Genomic DNA, 23,006 nt, shown 5'->3' on the forward strand with positions numbered 1-23,006 from the left:
AGGGATCTAGAACATGGTCATGCAGAATATGTGCTTTATAAGTACTAATAAACAGCCAATATGCTAGTCATACGCATGCTAATAAACAACTAGTTAATGGTGAGAATTGGACCTTAAAATAAAGTGTTACCGCAAGTTTTTTTCTCACAACTCAGAGAAAAGACGTCAGAATTGCGTGATATAAACTCACAATTGCAAGCAAAAAAGTCAGAATTGTGAATTGTTTATATCACGCAATTCTGACTTTGTAACACAGAAGTGATAAAAAAGTCAGAATTGTGAGACATAAAGTCCCAATTACTGTTTTTTTTTTTTCAGTGGTGGAAACAGGCTTCCATAGTGTTGGGATGAAACCAGAAATAAATCTAAAATGAAAGCATAAATCAGGACCTGAATTTTGTCCCGAGCGTCATAATTTTTGTTAAATGAAAATGAAAGCAAACTAAGAGACTGTTGGCAATTAAATAAAATTGGAGTTCTATACATATAATTATTGGGTGACTAAAGGTCATTTTGGGATTTTGCTTGCACTTCTAACTTTTATTGCTGTGATGCGCAGCTGAATTTTCAGCATCATTACTCCAGTCTTCAGTGTCACATGATCCTTCAGAAATCATTCTAATATGCTCAGTTCTGGTTATTATCAATCTTGAAAAACATAATACAATACAACCTTATTTTTTCATGAGATTTTTTCATAGGTATCTACTTCGGCACAGTTTGACAGTTTTTATGCATTATAATGAAATGATAAATATTCATTTGGAGTACCTCTGGTGGTTGTGGGTAGTGTGTCCTCCAGGTGAGGAGTGAATTAAAGATGCCTGATCTTTACTAGCTCCATCTGCACAGCCACTTGGCATCACCTTTAATCAAACACACAGACTGTGACATTCATGGAAAGACTGTGTGGAATGACTGAACATTTGATGATGTTTTGTATCTGAAATGATTTGATTCGTGTCTGAAGACACACACCTGCAGTGTGACGGCTCCGCTGCTGTTTCTCAGGACAGCACTTGCCTCAGTAACTGAGAGACGTTCTGTTGATGTACCGTTAATGCTGATGACACTGGCACCCAGCTGAAAATTCAATTCAGAGGTGATTATTTTTGAGGGTGTCGGGAAGCAACATTTTTGTAGTAGGAACTATTAGATATGTTAGATAAACTAGTATCTAATATAAAATGAATCTAGCACGAAAACTAGCTGGTTTTAAACACATTAAATTGCTGTATACATTTGTGAAAGTGGTGATTTTGGCCTCTCCCATCTTGACCAAACACGAAATGTAAAATCATTAAATTTCATAAATTCAAAAGATTATCCCAAAATGACTTACAGTTCATTGCAGTAAAAATATTTTGACCAAAAAAAAGAAAGAAAAAAGTTTTCTCAATTTTTACACAAATTTCAGTGTTCATAGAATTCATCCAGCTCAGCCATTCAACTCTGTTACCCAAATCATTGTACAAAAAAATCCAAATACATATATGTGTTTTCATTTATTGGTAATATAGTTCTATAAATAACTATAAAACAGTGTAGCCTTAAACTATATAGCTTTTACTGACTAGTAAAGGCTAAATAAACGGAAAATGTATGTGTACATGTATACACACACACACACACACACTACTGTTCAAAGTTTTGGCATCAATTACATTTTTTACATTTTACAGTATCTTAGTGTACTCTCTCAAGTGTGTGTGTGTGTGTTTTTAAAAGCAAAAATACAGTAAAAACCGTAATATTGTGACATTTTACAACTTAAAACAGCTGTTTTCTATTGTAATATATTTTAAAATGTAACTTTTTCAGGATTCTTTGACGCATAGAAAATTCAAAAGAACAACATTTATTTTAAAAAAGAGAAATATCTCTTTTTTAACATTATAAATGTCTTTACTGTTAATTTTGTATCCACGCAGGATGAAAGTATTAATTTCTTTCAAAAATCAAAAATCTTACTGACCACAACATTCTGAATGGTAGTGTACATACAGTTTGATGTATATTGTGAGGCTGACAATGATTATGTATTTATTTAATAGGACAGGCTATCGGCTCCATCATAAACATAATGAAAAAGGGGAAAGGCTTTCAGGTCCTGTATTATATTAAGCGTCGAGCATTCTCATTCTCTCTCTCTGTACCTGCAGAAGTCCTGCGCGCGCTGCGGATGTGGTCGGGTCCAGGTTGGAGATATAAATCATTCCATCTCCCTGTGTGCCTCTCAATCTCAACTCCACAGACTCACACTCATGCTGGGACAGAATCACACAACCGTACAGTTACTAGTGGATCATACAGTTACTGCAGAAACATGCCTTACATTACTGCTTTGAAAGTGCGTGTAAAACCAAACCCACCTTCTGAACGCTGACAGTTCTGATGTCCACGTTCCCATCCACAGCTGCGCAAAAAGATGAAAACATTGACTCACTGATGAATAGAACTGAATAGTGAATAATTGTGTGGTGTGACAGACACTCTTACAATCATATGCGCTGAAAGAGGAGAGAAGAGGGACGTCCAGCTCGCCCACCTGCAACAACACAGACAGAACACAGACTCACGAACACTGTTAGATCTGAGATGGATACCATTGAGACCATTTGTGTGCTGTAAATATACTGTATGTATGGTGTGTACAGTGTGCCAAGAGTTTTTCTCTATAATACACTACTGTTCAGAAGTTTGGGGTCAGCTTTTTTTACATCAAAATTACAGTAAACAGTCATGTTCTGAAATATTATTACACTTATATATTCAATATATTCTACACTGTAATTTATTTCTGATGCGCAGCTGTATTTTCAGCATCATTACTGCAGTCTTCAGTGTCACATGATCTTCAGAAATCAGTATAATATGCTGATTTGCTGCTCAAGAAACATTTCTGATTATTATCAATGTTGAAAACAGTTGTGCTGCTTTTATTTTGGCGGAAACTGTGATATAAACTGTGCAAGTTCAAAAGAACAACATTTATTTGAAAGAAATCTTATAAATGTCTTCACTGTCAATTTTGATCAATTTAATGCATACATGATGAATAAAAGTATTACTTTCTTTAAAAAAATCTTACTGACCCCATACGTTTGAACAGTAGTGTATCTAATACATGGTATAAAATATTAACCTCACAATTTTTAAAGATGGAAATCGATTTAGTTTTCTTTTATTCACAATTATAATTTTGCTACTTTCCCATGTGCTATGCATTCTAACTTCACAAAGTTACAAACTGTCAATTTATTAAGTTGTTCAGTTGTTTTATGTTTATGTTGTTTTAATTGCCAATCATTCTGTTTCAATTGGTCTTCAATTTTTTTCTTTTCTTAATGCTCTTTAACTATCAAAAGCTAGGTTCTGATATCATTTTTTGTGTTAGTTGTTCTCGCGCCAAATAATTCCACCTTGTTTGATAAATTTACAAGAATCTGATGTCATCCTGATGTCGGTCACTGAGCAATGGCTGATACATGGTATAAAATATTAACCTCACAATTTTTAAAGATGGAAATCGATTTAGTTTTCTTTTATTCACAATTATAATTTTGCTACTTTCCCATGTGCTATGCATTCTAACTTCACAAAGTTACAAACTGTCAATTTATTAAGTTGTTCAGTTGTTTTATGTTTATGTTGTTTTAATTGCCAATCATTCTGTTTCAATTGGTCTTCAATTTTTTTCTTTTCTTAATGCTCTTTAACTATCAAAAGCTAGGTTCTGATATCATTTTTTGTGTTAGTTGTTCTCGCGCCAAATAATTCCACCTTGTTTGATAAATTTACAAAAATCTGATAAAAAGAAAAAAAAAGGTTAAATATATCAAAATGAACTCTAAGTCGACATCCTGATGTCGGTCACTGAGCAATGGCTATTCTTTTGGGAGTCATTCTATTCATCTTTATGTGTAAATAATGGTCTGAACTTAACCAGAGCGTATTTTGAACCCTACATAAAAAAATATTTAAATGAATTATAACACATGCATATTTATTGTTTTGGATCACAAAGTTCAAAAGGTACTGCATAACAGGAATGATTCAGCGTTTACCTGATCTCCATATGAGTAGTGTGATGAAGCTTTAAAACGAGCCACCTCCAACAGCACAGGCCCACTACAGCTCTACAACACACACACACACACACACGAGGTGAGGAGCACAATTAGCCCTATTATGATTATGAAAGAAATGCATTAATTACTGTATTCCTGAGATGCGTAATGTTTTGCATGTTGTGTGCATGTTGTGTGTGTAGAGTTGGGAGAAACAGAGCAATATAGTTTCAGAAATTGTGTGTAAGCAGTTTTAAAAAGTTGAATTTGGTATGTTTACTGAGCAGTTTTCCTCACAGGAATGATTCACCGCTCCTCACAGTGAAGGTGATTCCAGGTTTGACTGTTTTTAGGAGACATTCGGTCCCCGTTATGTAGGTGCCACACACAAACATACTCCAGTAAGAGGCCTGCTCCTGCTCGCTGTGATGATGTGAACCCTCTTCTGGCAGCGGTGGTCTCTCTGGAACCCGCTGCACTCCATCTGTTTCTGTCTCGACTTGCCTAGAGGGCAGTTTCAGGAGTGGGGGAGCTACATGTGGAGGCTTCCCCAACGAGCCACCTCCAACAGCACAGGCCCACTACAGCTCTACAACACACACACACACACACACGAGGTGAGGAGCGCAATTAGCCCTATTATGATTATGAAAGAAATGCATTAATTACTGTATTCCCGTGTATTTGCGTGCACCTGCAGTAGCGCGCTTGCATCGTCCTGTGATGCAGCTCGCATGTCCTCTCCATTCACAGACAAAATCTGGTCACCTAGCAACAGTCTTCCATCCAAGTCTGCAGCCCCTCCCCTTGTTATCTCAGACACGAAGATTCCAGTGTCATTCCTGAAAGACATGCAGACAATTATGAATTCAGATGAATCATAAAACAGCTGTTTCTATGTATTATTCATGACCTATAGTGTGCAGTTCTGTAATGTAATTATATTCCTTGAGAATAACCCACCATTTACCCACAATGCGAAGCCCCAGTCCCTGTCCTGTTTTGAGGTTCAGTTCCACACTGAAGAGGTCCCACATGTCCTCGGGTGTGTGGTTCTGGAGGATGTGTGTGGAGTGGTTTTCTGTCCCAGGGACTCTGTAGATGCACAATCGCACACGCTGCGGACTCAAGCGCAGGACGCTCAAGGCCTCCTCATGAGTGGCCATCCTCAGATCAATGCCGTTCACCTGGAGGAGATAACAGTAATTACACTTAAGAGCTATTCAACGAACCTTGGACAGAAAAAGTAGATTCGATATTTCCCCAGATCAGTTGAATCTGTGCATAAATACTGTATGTGCACTGCACCCTGTTGATGTGAATCTAAGGCATAAGTTTACATTAATGATTGCTGCTCTGTGTATTTGATTGTACATACCTTGGGTCAATGGAAGTTCTTAGTAAACTAAACTACAACTTCACTGGTGAATGCTACACATCTGTACCTCTAGTATATGATCTCCAGCCCACAGCCGACCGTCTCTGTGTGCCGCACCATCCTTATTCACTTCATGAATCACTATTACGCCCTGACAAAGAAAGAAAGTAAGAAATTATATTATCAGCATGCAAGCAAAAAGTTGCACTGAAAGCAGTCATTCTTTAACGACTCAAGCTGGCATGAACCTAAAAATAGTGCAGAATCTAATAACTTTTCTTTCCTTTTAACTGTTTCAAAATCCCAAATCTTTGTTTATTTTTAAAGAGAGAATATTGTTTGAACTCCCATTTTGATTTCTGGTGATTGCAACATGTTACTTCAAAATATATTTTTAATTTAAAGGAATATTTTATAAGCTTTATCAAGCGCTCTCTCTGGCCTTCTGTCAAATACCACATAAACAAGTAATTTAGACTCATCCCTCAGTTCAAAAAGAGCAAAAACAGAAGGGTTTAGACGACTTTACAGATCAAATAATAAGCATTTTAGTAGTAAATAATTCAAAAAAAATAAAAATACAAACTTTATATTTCTAAACATATCCCATTCACTTCCACTGTAAATGAGTTTTGCTTTTGTTTAAGAGATGAGTTACTTCCTGCACTAGTTGACATTAAATATTTCTTTAAAGGGATAGTTCACTCAAAAATAGCTCACGTGACTTCTGATGTCACGTGAGCTACTTTCACAGTGAATTCCTATCGCTCAAACACTAAAGCAAAAGGTCATGGGTTCAATTCCCAGGCAATGCATGAACTGACTAAATGGATATCTTTAATGCAATGTAAGTTGCTTTGGATAAAATATTCTGGCAATGCATAAATGCTTTGTAATTTATTTATATCACAATTCACCTGCATTGTAAAGAAAGGACAACGTGAACATTCTGCTAAACCTCTCCTTGTGTGTTCCACGCAAGAAAGAAAATCAGGTTGGGAATGACATGAGAGTGAATAAATGATGATGTGATATTTTCATTTTTGGCTGGCTATCGCTACTACAGATAACATTGCTGTGGTATTTGATATTCAGGTTTGCATTCAAGTTGCCGTTTCGACACCATTAAGTCTACTATACATGTTTTTTTTTTTTTTACAATTCCTCACCAGCACTGTGTTGCAGCCTCCTACTATGCTGAGGCCGAGCCCCGCGGTGCCCTTGCAGATATCGATGGTATTTATACAGCCAGCTATGATTGGACTTGTTAGGGGGTCAGCACTCACAGAACCCTGGGCCAAGTAAGAAGTGCTGTGAGGCCCCGTGCTAGAGCTCTGATTGGCTGTGGGGCCGCAGTGGCTCCTGTCATCAGCTGATGAAACGCCAGATGATGGAGGCGTACAGTGGCTGGGAGACATGTGACTGGCAGGATGACAGGAGGGCTTATGATTGGATGTGGCATTGATTGGAGCAGGAAGACCAATGTTGAGGCTCTCTGAGGAACGAGACTTCAGTTTATCCTCTCTGCTGATCCTTCCATCCTTTCGACAAACAGAAACATGAGAACAAAGAGAATGAAGCAGGCAGATATTTTTTGTCTAACATTTGATTTGACAGTTTTACCTGCAATAATACTGAATGTTGACCTTCTCTGATCATGTTGATATGCATGGCTGGAGATACAACAGGACAGTTGTCCATCTAAACAGATAAAAGTGTTATTAGATGACGCAAGAGATTGAAGACATCATCCAGTAATGCAGACATGTGGTAAACGAAGATAAATTCATCAAAATAAAATAAAGAATAAAGAATAAAACAAAATATTAATGAACTTGGCATGAAATATGCAGCAAATATATTGTAATGAACTTTTTTTGGACAATGATTTAATTTGTTAATCAAGCATAGCTCTATAATTATTGTCTTTTTTTTACTGTTTTAAGAAGTTTTTTAGTTTATTTATTTAAGTGTGTGTGTGTGTGTGTGTCCATTGCCTCTTTTGCTGATCCTGTAGTCATCTGGTTCTGTGCAGCTTTATTCCTGATGAGAAAATGACATGTGTGCATCAAAATATGTGACACATCCACACTACACATACACTACACATAGATACATAGTAGGATATAAAGTCTGAGACCTTTAGTGAAAATGCTTCTAGGTTGATTTCAAATTATATGCAGTGTTTTCATTACAAATGATACATATCAGAATAAAAAAATGTAGTGAATTGACATTCTTTAATGACACCGTGCATTCAAGCTGGCATAGACCTAAAAGTAGTGCTGAATATCTTTCTTTGTTTTAAATATTTCAAAATCCGAAGTCTTTCTTGATTTCTGTTTCAAATTAAAAACAAATCATGCATTATATGCGATATGCATTGCAGTCTCAGATGTTTGCACTCCACGGTAATAAGCTATGTATATAAAGAGCATATTAAAATGCACGTAGAAGAGAGCTTGTGTTAATCTGCATTCATGTGAACATGTCTCACCTTGTGAGCAGAATCCTGACTTTAGCCGGAGCGTTGTTGATGATTGCTGTTGCGTTCTGGTGACTGCGTCCATACAGCACTTGTCCATTTATCTGCAAAATGCACACATGAACACGCTGAAGATTAACCCTTGACCTTTGATAAGACCCATATTTCACTGTGTTTTGCTCTTTTAGTTATACTGGGGAGACTGAGGGCAATTCTAACATTTTTACATGCAAATCTACATACCATCTTTTGATATAACATTCATTTTTGCCAAAATAAATGTAAAATTAATAGACTTTGAGAAATAGAACAACTTGATCATAATATCAAATATAATCTAAAAGTACTGTATGTTAATACAAAACATGCCAACACCTTGAACCTGCCAACACACACATTAAAAATACAATAAAAAAAAATCTATCAATCCATTGTGCTTCAAATAAGAGGCTTGAATTAAAAAGTAATACAAATGTCTTTATTTCTTGTTAATGATACTGAAAAGTTTTCCATTTTAAATGGGACTCATTCATAAAGCTGTCAGTTGTGTATTTAATTTGATAATGCATTTAATATATTTGACAATTATTTCACAATGATTCTAATGATCTGAAATAAAATTAATCATTTGCATTATATATGTATTCATATATTACTCAATATTTCTCTAATAAATACATTAATATTAGCTGTTGAGCACAACATTTAAACTAGGTAGTTTAATAAAAAAAAATTATATAATATAAAATGATATAATGTTGCATTACTGTTGTTACAATCATTATACAATCAAATTTCGTATAGCTGCCAGTGAGAGTATAAGCAATTGTTGTTTATGGCAACTTTTAAACAATAACCTAAAGAAAAAAAAAGGTAATAGTTTGAATTCGAAGGCATAGCAGATAGCAGAATAAAAATATCAGTCACCCCCCCAAAAAAACATCAAAATCAGTATTTGTTTAAACAATCACAATTCACCGATCTCTCGTTTTTCATTAGAAACTGAATGAGTCTGCTTTCTAATTATAACATATACAGCATAAAGTCTTGAATAATTGGACTTGCCAAATGAAATGAGTTCAGGAGGTCGTTCTCACCTCCAGTAGTTCATCTCCCACTCTGACCCGACCATCTGCGGCAGCAGCCCCGTCCGGTTTGATCTCGGACACGTACACACTCATTCTACCACGCGCTCCATCTCTGTTTCCAGACAAACACAATCCCAGTCCAGAGTCGTGAGAGCCACAGTCCAGATCAAACATGTGCAGCTCTCCAGGCAGACTGCCATACCTCTGCTGCATACGGCCTGCTCACACGGCTTCCCCAGCTTCCAGTCTTCTGTTCGCTACAACGGCACCAGAAAGAGTCCTTATATTATTTAATCAGTTCTCATTTAAAGTCTCTTCCATTGCATTTTTAGCGCTCAACAGTATGGTACAACACAGCTAAAATATGACGATCCAAAAAGATATATTCTTTTTATTAAATGCTAACTTCATTTGTGTAAAGAAACGTGGGAAAACAAAGTTTGTTTTCATTAAAATTCATTGCCTTTATTAATTTTTTGTCACCTCATGGATGAAAAAATTTGTTTTTACTGCTATTTACCCTCTTGCAACAGAAGTGTGCATAACTGTACTGAATGTGCAAATCTTAAAACTATTTTTTTTATTGTACTTGCAGATAATACGGTATAATATGAATTAAATAAAAGGCCACTTAAGTGTTAAGAGTACACTTTCACAACTATGCTTCTTAACACATTTAAGTGCACTTTAAAAAAAAAAGCACTTTGTAATGTTTTAATGTTATACATTAAAGTACACGTTTTAATAATGTTTTATGAATAGTGTTTAAGAATCTTTCTTCGTGCTTTAAAGAAGTACACTTATTTTGGTGTGTTGACTAACATACTAAACCATATGTACTGTACGTATATACTGTATATATATATATATGTGTGTGTGTTTAATATTTAATTATACATTTAAAGTGAATATGTTTTTAATATACTAATTTAATATACTAATTATACTAACTAATTGGCAAGTTTCCTTAGAAATTACATTAACGTATATAATAGAGAACCATAAATGTTTGTCTGTACATTCTGCAGGACACTTTAACCATATTTCAAAGACAAGAAATTATGAGAGAAAAGAGTATCTGCTGAAGAAAATAGTATCTACCATGTCATTGTGATCTTTTGGAACTATGGGCCGAGGAACTAAACTATAAAAGAAATTATAAAATGCACTCTACTGCATTTAATATAAATTTAAACTACATTAAATTGCAGTTAACATACAAATAAGTGTCATTACATTCAGTATATTATTTCAAAGCATATTATTATTATCCATAATAAGTACTCTTTTTAAAAGTATCCTAGAGTAGGCTAGTGTTCAGCGTGTAGAGAATATGTGTGGAGCTCATAAAATCTAATACTGGATTATTACTACGCAAACACACATTACATTACCTTAAAGGGGATGGGACTGAAGGGGTAGGTTGGGGAGAGATTATTGGGGATCTCGGGCTGCTAAAGATGAGATAAACTGTTATGTTAGCATATACATCACCTCAAAGACACGAATGATAAACACAATATCATAAGCAAGAACACACCTGATGATTTAGAGAATTTGATTTTGATGCATTGTCATCTTCAGGGCAGTTGTCAGGAGCTGAAAGCTGGACATAGAGAGGAAATAAATGTTTTATGTACTCATGCGTTGTCTTGTCTAGTGTATATTCTAGCACTGAGTATGTGTATTTGTAAAGTGGTTATGTGTGTGTGTGTGTGTGTGTGTGTGTGTGTGTGTGTGTGTGTGTGTGTGAGAGTGAGTGTGTGTGTGTGAGTGTGTGTGTGAGTGTGTGTGTGTGTGTGTGTGTATCTGTGTGTTACCTGAGGACTCTGCAGTAGTAGTTCGACTCTGTCTCCTGCTCTACGGATCGCCTCAACGGCTTCTTCATGAGTAAAATCACTCACATCTACACCTTGCACCTGCCAACACACATTAAAAATGTAATGTCTGAAGTTCTTTCTCAGAGTCGCTCATTTCTTTCAACACACTTCTGCTTTCCAAGTTAACCAGTTTGCCCCAGATTTTCTTTAAACTAATCTTGTTATCTAGTATATTTAGGTCAGAGGAGTGATGCATTAGTTTATTATGACCAGCAGATGGAGATCATCAGTGCTCATCAACACTAACTAGACTCAGCCTCGGGCCTTCTGATGTATATTTTACACAAAAATAGCAAGAGCCCATTAAAATCAACCATTCCAATCTGATTATATGTATTTTTTTCTCTCTTTCAAGTTGTTTCAAACCTGTATAACTTTCTCTGTGGAGCACAAAAGGTGATTTTTTGGCAAATAAATACATTTTTTAAAAATCTAATGTTACAACTCCTGCACTACATTGTTAGTCTTCTGAAATTATACAACCTTTGTCAACATGAACCTTTGTCCACTTTAGCATACTTTTAAAAAAGAGCACTTACTAAAGAAATTATATAAACAATAATATACTTATGTGCAAACTGAATGAAATGTTTTCGCACACTTAACTGCATGATAATTACAATTCACCACAAATGCACACTGAATTATATTTGTGTGCTCTTCTTTTTCACAAGGTTTATTAGCTTTCTCCTTTTATGATTTTTTTAGGATACTTTTGCATCCTTTTAAATGTGCAACAGCCCGAGTTCTCATTTTCCTTCATTATAGGAAGCAGAGTGATCATAAAAATTCTAAATGATAAAACTAAAATTATAAATGATAAAAAAATCACCTGTATGGCTCCAAAAAGTTAATTATACATTTAAAGTGAATATGTTTTTAATATACTAATTTAATATACTAATTATACTAACTAATTGGCAAGTTTCCTTAGAAATTACATTAACGTATATAATAGAGAACCATAAATGTTTGTCTGTACATTCTGCAGGACACTTTAACCATATTTCAAAGACAAGAAATTATGAGAGAAAAGAGTATCTGCTGAAGAAAATAGTATCTACCATGTCATTGTGATCTTTTGGAACTATGGGCCGAGGAACTAAACTATAAAAGAAATTATAAAATGCACTCTACTGCATTTAATATAAATTTAAACTACATTAAATTGCAGTTAACATACAAATAAGTGTCATTACATTCAGTATATTATTTCAAAGCATATTATTATTATCCATAATAAGTACTCTTTTTAAAAGTATCCTAAAGTAGGCTAGTGTTCAGCGTGTAGAGAATATGTGTGGAGCTCATAAAATCTAATACTGGATTATTACTACGCAAACACACATTACATTACCTTAAAGGGGATGGGACTGAAGGGGTAGGTTGGGGAGAGATTATTGGGGATCTCGGGCTGCTAAAGATGAGATAAACTGTTATGTTTTAAAAAAGAGCACTTACTAAAGAAATTATATAAACAATAATATACTTATGTGCAAACTGAATGAAATGTTTTCGCACACTTAACTGCATGATAATTACAATTCACCACAAATGCACACTGAATTATATTTGTGTGCTCTTCTTTTTCACAAGGTTTATTAGCTTTCTCCTTTTATGATTTTTTTAGGATACTTTTGCATCCTTTTAAATGTGCAACAGCCCGAGTTCTCATTTTCCTTCATTATAGGAAGCAGAGTGATCATAAAAATTCTAAATGATAAAACTAAAATTATAAATGATAAAAAAATCACCTGTATGGCTCCAAAAAGTCAAACCGGTTTGGAAAAAGGGTGAATTTTAATCACATTTGTTTGATCATAGGATTTGTCTTCGAGGTCCATGCCATCAAATCTTTATAGCAAGTAAACTAGATATTAATTATATTGCTTTACATACTGATTTGTGTTAACAGAAATACTACTAGTAATACCAACAAATTACACATACTTACAAGCAGTGCTGGGTAATAAATTATTACATTACAGATTCCAAAAATTACATACTTGTAATTAGAGTATATTACATTTTAAAATACTCATAATCAGATTACAGTTACTTTTGTTATGGATTACATGATTACATATTACAAACCATGCATCTAAAAGTAATCTAAAAAGTAGTCAGATTACATTACCTAAGTGAGTAACCTAGATTACGTTACTAACTACAGTTTTCTTCATGCAATCTGTAATCAGTTGCGGACTACAATTTCTAAGTAATCTATCCGGCTCTGATTGCAAGCAACTAACCCTAATCATAACCCTACAGTAAGTGCATGTTGTTAATCTATATTACTCAGTATTTAATTGTGTAATCACACATTAACAGGAGATTTTGGAGACTTTCTGATCACAATTATTTTCTGCCAGTGTCTGTACAAATATTGGTGGAGACTGCTGTCATTACTTGACCAAGTATTTTCAGCTTTTTTCTGTTATTGGAATTTCAGACAGTGTCTAAGTGTGCAGCTGTTGGCTACAATTAGCAATAAAAAGCACAGCAGACTTTACACCAATAGTTAAAACACACACACACACAAAAACACACACACACACACACGCACAGGTTTGTTTTTGTGAAAAGTGGGGACTCTCCATAGGTGTAATGGTTTTTATACTGTACAGACCGTACTGTATATTCTATTGCCCTACACCAACCCTACCCCTAAACCTACCCCTCACAGGAGACTTTCTGCTATTTCAGATTTTCAATACACTCCATTCTGTGTGATTTATAAGCGTTTTGAAAAGTGGGGACATGGGGTAATGTCCTGAAAAGTCACCTTCTCCTTCTAATACCTATGTTATACCTTTGTCATTATACAAATGTATGTCATCATTTGTCACAAAAACGCGCGCGCACACACACACACACACACACACACCTGAAGAATTCGGTCTCCTTCTTTCAGAGTGCTGTTGCATGCAGCTGGGCTGTCCTCTGCGATGTGTTTTATGAAGATGCCCCGTCTCATTTCTCCATCGCTGAGTCGACTGCCCATACCACGACCCCCCACCACACTGAAGCCAAGACACGTGGCCCCAGCCCTGAATAATGTGACTCTAGGACAAAAAACACAACCATATCACCATGAGCAATGTCGACTCTTAATGTTTTGTTAGTTTATGTGATACCTTCTAGGCTGACTCCATGAGCTACGATCCTTCCCGTGTGTTTCTTCTTCATCTTTTTTTTGTCTGTCTTTTCCTCTTTGTCCGTTCTCACTCTCCAAGACCGTTCTTTCATTCTTCACCTTTTTGTCTCTTTCCAGTCTTTCATCGCTCTCTCTTAGTCTTACTTGACTGTGGTTATCTGTTCTTTCATTCTCTTCTTCAGCTTGAATCTTTCCATTCACTCCTTTACCGTCCACTGTACTTTGTTGTTCAGAAATGCATTCTCTAACACAAAGCAAACATGCATTAGAACACCATCAGAAACAAGAAAACAAACAGACAAAAAGATTCCCAGACTCCTTACAGAGGTTTGAACGGCAGGTTCTGTGGGTGCTTGGGTTGGACGGTAGCTGTTCTGTGTGTTTCCATTTTCTCTTTTGATTGGCCATAGCTGGCTCTGTGCATGTCCAGGAAGGCAGCAGGTATATACGTCACGCTGGGACAAAAACACACAAGAACAAGCAAAAATGGGTTTGACTGTAATTGATGAAAAATCCAATTGAAATATGCTACTGGCTAAAACATCACTTTTTTGAGTTACGTTTTAGCAGACAAAATTCGTAAAGAATGCATGTAGTCAAATTTGAAAAATGTTAAATAGTCAACTAATGTTCAAAGCTTTGGGGTCAGCAAGATCTCTTTTAAAGTCATGAATGATGCGTTAAATTGATCAAAAGTAAAACATAATGTTACAAGAATTCTATTTTAAAATAAATGTTCTTTTATGAACTTTCTATTAATCAAAAAATCCTGAAAAAAGTATCACAGTTTTAACTATTAGGAAGCACACATTTTCAACATGGATAATAATCAGAAATGTTTCTCGAGCAGTAAATCAGTATATTATACTGATATCTGAAGATCATGTGACACTGAAGACTGGAGTAATGATGCTGAAAATACAGCTGCGCATCACAGAAATAAATTACATTTTTAAATATATTATATATAAATAGAACATATGTTAAATGATAATATTTCACAATAGTATGTTTTTTACTGTATTTTTGATCAAATAAATGCAGCCTTTTAACTTTGAAAAACATTTTTAAAAAACGTACGACCCCAATCTTTAGTAACAAATAAATCTAAATAATTACTTATAAATAAATAAATACAAACATTAATAAGTTTGTTTATTTGTTCATATATATCAACAAACTTATTTTGTGAAAATAAAAATACCACTTGCTTGAAATATTATAATAAATGTTATTGCAAATGGTTATCCTGTATTTATTTGCATTAAATATAAAAACAATGGAATTAGAAGTCAATGTTACGTTCCCATTTAGATAAAGCTTGGTTAGTGAGTATGTGTGTGTGTGTGTGTGTGTGCATGTGTGTGTGTGTGTGTGTGTGTGTGCATGTGTGCATGTGTGTGTGTGTACATGTGTGTGTGCATGTGTGTGTGTGTGTGCATGTGTGCATGTGTGTGTGTGTGTACATGTGTGTGTGTGTGTGTGTGCATGTGTGTGTGTGTGTGCATGTGTGCATGTGTGTGTGTGTACATGTGTGTGTGCATGTGGGTGTGTGTGTGCATGTGTGCATGTGTGTGTGTGTACATGTGTGTGTGCATGTGGGTGTGTGTGTGCATGTGTGCATGTGTGTGTGTGTACATGTGTGTGTGCATGTGGGTGTGTGTGTGCATGTGTGCATGTGTGTGTGTGTACATGTGTGTGTGCATGTGGGTGTGTGTGTGCATGTGTGCATGTGTGTGTGTGTATGTGTGTGTGTGTGTGTGCGTGCGTGTGTGTGTGTGTGTGTGTGTGCGTGTGTGTGTGTGTGCGTGTGTGCGTGTGTGTGTGTGTACGTGTGTGTGTGTGTGTGTGTGTGTGTGTGTGTGTGCGTGTGTGAACACCTGAGATCAGGTCCGATCAGTGAATGTCTGCGCAGCATAGCTCTGGCTTGTGCATTGGTCAGGTTGGTGGTGGATTCTTCATTGATAGCAACAATTCCATCCCCCACTGCCAGCCTCCCGTCTTTACTGATCGACCCGCCATGAACCACAGAGCGGATTATCATGCCTGAACCATCCCTTAAGGCACTCACTGTCATTCCTACACACACACACACACACACACATTGTGTCAAAGCAACTTTACAGTGTTAAACAGGAAACAGGGTATGCACTTAAGTAGATAAGAACATACAGGATATGTATGTACTTATGTATTTACTCAGGGTATGTAGTTATTTTGTCACAAGTTGTCATGTATTTTTAATCTGATATTTTTTACATCTTTGCTGTTTATTAATCGGTTTACTGTTTAAATTGTGCCAGAAAACCTATAATAAGGTTCCATTGTCACAAAGTACCCCATACAGTGTGAAAAGGTCAACATGAGTTCAATAAACAGTATCTTTTTTCTTGCTTTTTATGAAGCTTTTATCCCCCCTTGCTTTTTTGTAGCCAAGACTCTAAGATATGTGTCTGTACAGAAACAGGCTTTCAAAAATAAACCTACACCGACAAATATTCACTGAACTAAAAAGTGTGACAACTAGCCCCAGGCTCTCCCAACAGTGAATATTTTAAGTGTATTTATATTTAGTCATTTTTATTTAATCAAGATTGTCATAGCTATCAAAAGTGTGTATTAAAGTGTGGGTGTGACCAGTTCAACAGTGACCACATCAGACATTTCTACAAATGGAATATCATCTTTCGCTAACTGTAATTTACATACCCGTGAACCCCTTATTTGTCTGTCTTACCGAATCAAACTCTCTTATTCAAAGCTAATTATCTCTAAGTAACAATGAAAGTGTCAGCGCACCATGTAGAGTCAGTGCATTCGAGAGGGTCTTAAAACCCCTCACTCACCTTCATGGCATATTAAATGTTGGCTTTGACTCAGTGTTGTATTAAAATCACAGCGTGTGCCTTCAAACAATTCATTTTACGAGTATTACATTGAGCTAATGAGCTTTAAACAGTGCTGTTGACTTCATTGTGGGTGTAAAGTGACTGGTTGGCTTTGTACTATTTTTTTAGCTGTTAGAAATCTAAATTGCTCTCAATTTGAAAAATGCACCATGCAAGCCTCTATTAAATACAATATGCAGCTGATTTATTAACAATTATGAGTCCATGCAAAGAGAAAACACATGCAACATGAACACACATGAGAACTAACAAACGAGGAAACACACCAAACATGGAGACAACACTATGGTCGTAAAGAATTTGAGATTCATTGATTTTGAAGATTTTATTTTTAATTTGAACATCATGTTTCAGTCAAATTACAGTACAATCATAGTGCGCTAGTTACAGAAGTGCACATTTGACCATGTAAAGCACAGCACAGGACAGAGATGACACAAGAGAACACCAGAACAAAAGACACACAACACTTCACGATTTACAATCTCTATTCCATCATAAAAACATAAATAACTGACTGTAATATAAAAAAAAAATCAAGGTGAAATGGGATGCTGGAACTGATTACTTAAATAACACTCATGCAGAGCTTTGTGTCAAATTAGATGAATATTCACTGGAATAAATACTTGATCAAAAGGAAAGAAAAAGAGAAAGATCACGGTTTAATGGGAACCATGACTTCTATATTATTAACTGAGCTTTATGACTTTGCCAATGCGATGGTGTAGCTGCATAAATACACTGCAGGGCTCAACAATTACGATGGCCTGAGGCCGGTGTGAGAGCTTCGGGGCAGTCGACGGGACTGTCACTTAACTTTTGGGTCATGTATTCTGCGATGCATTCAACATTATTCCTGCCAATTTTGCTGAAATACATCAAAAGTGTAAAGCGCTGTAGCTGCTAAAATTGAGAGTGATTTGTGAAAGTCTTAAGACACACCAGTTAGAATGTGTTGACGATTTCAAACAAATCACGCTATGCCATAATTTTCAAGTGTGTTTATGAATTTACAGCTGTCAATGGCGTTGTAATGGTATAATTTCTGCTATTATTGCTTAAAAATTCAATAAATAATTAAAATATTAATTATTTAATAAATTTGATTAATAATGTAACTTGTTTAATGCAAATACAAAAAAATGTTTCTTTCAGACTTTACTATTAAAAGTTTGGAGTCAGTAAGATTTTTTAATATTTGTGAAAAGTCTCTTACGCTCACAAAGATGCATTTATTTTGGGTAAAAAAACAGTAATATTGTGAAATATTATTACAAATTAAAATAACTGTTTTCTATGTGAATATACTGTAAAATGTAATTTATTCCTATGATCAAAGCTGTATTTTCAGCATCATTACTCCAGTCTTCAGTGTCACATAATCTTCAGAAATCATAATAATATGCTGATTCGCTGCTCAAGAAACATTTCTGATTATTATCAATGTTGAAAACAGTTGTGCTGCTGAATATTTTTGTGGAAACTGTGATACATTTGATTTTTCAGGATTCTTTGATGAAGAGAAAGTTCAAAAGAACAGCATTTATCCGAAATGGGAATATTTTGTAACATTATAAATGTCTTTCCTGTTACTTTAATGCATCCTATTTATTTAGAAAGAAATGAATGCTTGAAATACTGGAAATATTGGAAATACAGTAAAAAATTATGGTATGGTAAGTTCAAATCAGAACTACCGAAGGGGCCAGCAGAAAAAAGTTATTATTTTGATCCCTGCAATGCATCAGATACAGAATAGCTTGACTTGAGTGAAAACATCAGAGAGAGAGAGAGAGAAAAGAAATTCTAAGAAATCACAACTCTTTAAAAAAACAAACATGCAAACTGAAATACATGCTAGTTAGCAAAAAAGAAAAAAGTAAGACATCATATCATGTACTAATACAACATGTTACATCCCCGTGTAATATATTGCATGTGTAGTTTCATCTAGGAAGGTTTGTGAGGTGTGTTAAAGATCCACACCCAGAGCTGTACCTCAAACAAACACATACAACATCTATACACACATGCAAACACACAACATGTTACAGGTCTCTCACAGAGTTCAGCTCTCCGTGAAACATACTGAGGATGAATAAGAAGACAGACAGCAAGAGTGTAACGAACAGGGTTAACATACCCAGACTGGAGTTTCCCCTGACTATAGTTATGCTTCTCTCATAGCCACTTGAGGGGATGGAGACGTGTTTGGCGTCAGCCTCCATCGTGCTGTTCTGAGAGTGGGAATTTGTCTAGAACACAAACAGAGAAAGCATCATCAGGCATCTTTATTCAGTGAAATGGCCTATTTTCTTCGCATATGCGGGACATGGAAAGCAAAAAGGATCTCTGGAGCTGCTAAGAGCCCTTTTAAACATCTGTCCTGGAGCAATGCTTCATTTCCAGTGCTGAGAGTGTTTATTTAGCACACAGGCATTCAGCTCTCGAGAAACATCCCAGGCGAGTCGGTGCCAGCGAATGTGTGACTGAATGACATTCACAGCTAACCTAGACGTTTTCAGCATCATTACTCCAGTCTTCAGTGTCACATGATTTTTCAGAAATCATTCTAATATGCTGATTTGATGTTTAAGAAACATGTTGAAAACAGTTGTGCTGCTTCATATTTTTGAGGAAACAGTGATGCATTTTTTCTGGATTCTTTGATGAATAGAAAGTACGACTTTTATTTCAAATTGAAATATTATAACTTTTGATTTGCTTACGGTATAAAATAAATCAAATCAAATAATCGTAGGATTCATGAAATAACAATTAACAACTGTTTTTACAGCCTTTATTAATATAGGTTAATGCTGTTCTATAAATATACTATTGTTCATTTTTAATTCATGTTTGTTCATTAAAAATTAATTTATATAACTTGAAATGTTAAACATTCATTAGAAATGAACGTTAACCCAAATTAATAAATATAATAAAAGCATTGTCATGTCAGCTTTTGAATCTTACTGTAAAGCATTTCCAAGAATACTGATAGTTTATTATAAATAATGACTTTTTAGTTTATCTACATCTTATCCCTGCAGATCTCCGTGTGGCGACACACAAGTCGAATTACCTGCACTAATATGCAAGAAACAGGCAGCTTAATTATCCCATTTTTGTGGAAAAAAACGGATTTTGTAATAAAAAATACTGCAAAATGAATGATATACTACAAACAATTTGTTCACAATTAAAAAGTTAAAAACAGTCAACAAGCCAATCAAGCGGACGAGTGCTGTACACACTGGAGTAAACCAAAACCCTCATGTGAATAAGAGATGATGTCACAAATCCTGTCAACAAATAGCCCTCCCAGTTAAACCCTGACAGCTAGAATGACCACACTAAATTAGGTCAGTGGAAAAAAAAAAAACACTTTCTCTATGGCCTACTAACTGCTTGAGTGCAACTAGTTAAAAACAACCACCGTTTGCAAAATCAGCTGCTGCAGGACACCACAAAAGTGTATCATTTTGAAGCATGAAATCTAAACTTTACACTGTGCTGTAAACAACCAACTGAGTTTATGCATTATGAGTCCTTGAAAAGCAGTCGGTTCATGTAGCTCAGATGTTACTGTTACTAAACAGATCCCATTAGTATTATAGCAGCTAAAGCAATGTAAAGCCTACCTGCAAAGTGCCGTGCTGATTGTAATGTTCGGAGTGGCCGCTGACGGTTACATCAGCTCCTGCGTCCTGAGTCTCACTCTCCTGTCAATGACAAAGCTGTATTAAATCTCTTACTCAAAACCCTTGTCCCACTCCTCTCTCACTCGATGGACTCTTAACTTCACAAAGAAGTTCCCAGGACTAGCTAAAGCGGATTTCAGAGCCGTGGGACGCATAAAAACAAACGCACCACTTGTTTTAGGAGGCTGGTGTTAGAATTCAAGAGACATGAATTATTAAAAGATTCCAGTAACCAGAGACTCATGAGCCACAGTTACTGAGTTCACAACAAAGACCACCATCAGACTGAAGCAGATCTACACTAATAATAACAGAGCTCAGGCCAAAAACACTGGACTGACTTGGAATGTACAAGATGACACAGGCAATGCAATGACATCTCAGTCTAAACGATACATAATAGTGTGCTATGAGCATGTTGAATCTTGGAAATTAAACAATAAAACAAAACACAATTTTAATTGTCTGCTATCAATGCCCACCAGTGCATACACATGCATTGTTGGAAAATTCGGTCATGCTTGCTTTAATTTTCTTGAACAATGAACAAAAGTAATTTCTGCCAAATCTCAAATGGTGGAGGTGATGATGGAAATGATTTCTTAAGTATTTTTAGAATAACAGGGCTGAATCGTTTGTCTTGCGAAGGGGAATTTCATTTTAACTGTATGTATTCTAAACACACACAAATAAATACAATTTCATATTTTTGCAGTAATCACAGCTTGAGTGGAAATAACAAAAAAATATTTTGATCTCAAGTCAGAATATTTAACTTGTTTTTCTTCACATACAAATACATTTACTTATACAATATATATATAATAATTAGAGTATTGATATAGAATTCTTGCCTGAACTAAATTAATGTAGAAATTACATTTGTTTTTCTGTAGTATATATTTCACCACAGAATCATTTCGATCAGTGCATTAAAAAAACAGTAATATATTTCTTTGTATTGATGGATTTGTATGTAATTTGTCTGGGTGAAAGGCTTTTGAAAAATAGCAAAAATACATGATATGGATATGGTCAAATGTTTCCGAGAATAACGAAACACCTTTGACATTAAAGTGCTTGCAGTTGAAGAAACTGTAGTTTAATATACTTAAGCAGTCAAAGCAGCAATTAGTCACAGATAATTGATATACATGCTTATCATTCTGCAAATTATACACGTCAAAGTGGTGCACATTGAATTCTCTTCAACAAAACTTCCTTGATATTCCACGATGCCTTGGATGACTCAGAACCTATATAATATCTCAGGTTCTAGATTTCTCCTCCACTGCTCAAGGTTACAGTTGTTGCTGTCTGTCTTGTGAATCGAGCTGATTGTGAAGCAAACAGATAAACTTACCGTTAAGGGTTTGGTGACTCCGATGCATACGATGCCCAAAGCAGTGCTCTTTAGGACGTGAACGGCCTGATCCAGACTCGCGTGGCTCAAGTCAGTCCCGTTCACGAACATCAGCCGGTCGCCTGGCAACAAGCGGCCATCTCTTTCTGCCAAACCGCCTGCTACAAGAGAGCGGATCACTATCACATTATGCCCTGGGTTCATGGGGTCCTGAGAGAGTTTCAGCAAGTGACAGCGCAAGAGAGAAAGAGAAGAGTAGTCATAAATTAGGAAACTCTGCTGCCATGTTATAGAAGGATTTCAAACCAATTGGGACTCCCCAAACCAAGTCATGTGGAGCTCATACTCTGCTGCTCTCGGGGCTCATACTCTGCTGCTCCCTTCTTGTTGTAGTATTGGTACACACACACACACACACACACACACACCTGGTAGTCTAGTATACTGAATCCCAGACCAGAATCGCCTTTCTGCAGCTCATAAACTTGAATCTCGTTCTCCCACATGGCCTGATGGGAAAGCATAGGAGCCTCTGTCCTCCATTCATCCTCTCTGCGTGCAGACGAGTTTTGCTCGGCCTGTGAGAAAAAGTGGACAAGTAAGTATTATTTTGCAGAAACAAATTAGTGGAATCATGTTTACTCATTTGAAAAAGGACAAAAATATTAGCATTAATTCATTTCTTATACTTCAGTTTATTACATGTGAATTGGGAATTCTTTATTCTGATTCGGCATTCTGCATTCTGCAGTCAGTACCATTTTATGCTACTTCAGCAATGTTTTTTTTGGGGTCATTTTTGGAGCTTGACTCATAAAAGATTAGCAAAAAGTACATTTTTATCATTTTTGTCCTTTTGTGTTACACAGAAGAAAAAGAGTGATATGAGTTTGAAACGACATGTGGGTGAGTAAATATCTTTGTTAAAAAGAAGTCCACTTTAGCATAGTTTTAAAAAGGGTACTTACT

General features: G+C 35.7%; 1 protein-coding gene across 1 annotated transcript in view; it reads right to left on the reverse strand.

Annotated features, from left to right (window-relative positions):
- Positions 1-23,006, reverse strand: part of LOC107562596 (multiple PDZ domain protein-like) — a 36,755-nt gene that overhangs the window by 1,422 nt on the left and 12,327 nt on the right. Inside the window, 26 exon segments of the mRNA XM_016247260.1 lie at positions 772-866; positions 979-1,083; positions 2,157-2,267; positions 2,373-2,416; positions 2,500-2,548; positions 4,068-4,139; positions 4,765-4,912; positions 5,034-5,257; positions 5,516-5,599; positions 6,618-6,989; positions 7,072-7,149; positions 7,446-7,491; positions 7,946-8,037; positions 9,031-9,245; positions 9,248-9,278; positions 10,416-10,475; positions 10,562-10,627; positions 10,842-10,940; positions 13,789-13,966; positions 14,039-14,302; positions 14,382-14,513; positions 15,939-16,137; positions 19,114-19,225; positions 20,615-20,695; positions 22,038-22,247; positions 22,466-22,615. Coding sequence (XP_016102746.1) covers positions 772-866; positions 979-1,083; positions 2,157-2,267; positions 2,373-2,416; positions 2,500-2,548; positions 4,068-4,139; positions 4,765-4,912; positions 5,034-5,257; positions 5,516-5,599; positions 6,618-6,989; positions 7,072-7,149; positions 7,446-7,491; positions 7,946-8,037; positions 9,031-9,245; positions 9,248-9,278; positions 10,416-10,475; positions 10,562-10,627; positions 10,842-10,940; positions 13,789-13,966; positions 14,039-14,302; positions 14,382-14,513; positions 15,939-16,137; positions 19,114-19,225; positions 20,615-20,695; positions 22,038-22,247; positions 22,466-22,615 — 3,317 coding nt within the window.

Source organism: Sinocyclocheilus grahami, unplaced genomic scaffold, assembly GCF_001515645.1.
Source record: "Sinocyclocheilus grahami isolate Dianchi unplaced genomic scaffold, SAMN03320097.WGS_v1.1 scaffold829.1, whole genome shotgun sequence".
In the NCBI taxonomy this organism is placed as follows: Eukaryota; Metazoa; Chordata; class Actinopteri; order Cypriniformes; family Cyprinidae; genus Sinocyclocheilus; species Sinocyclocheilus grahami.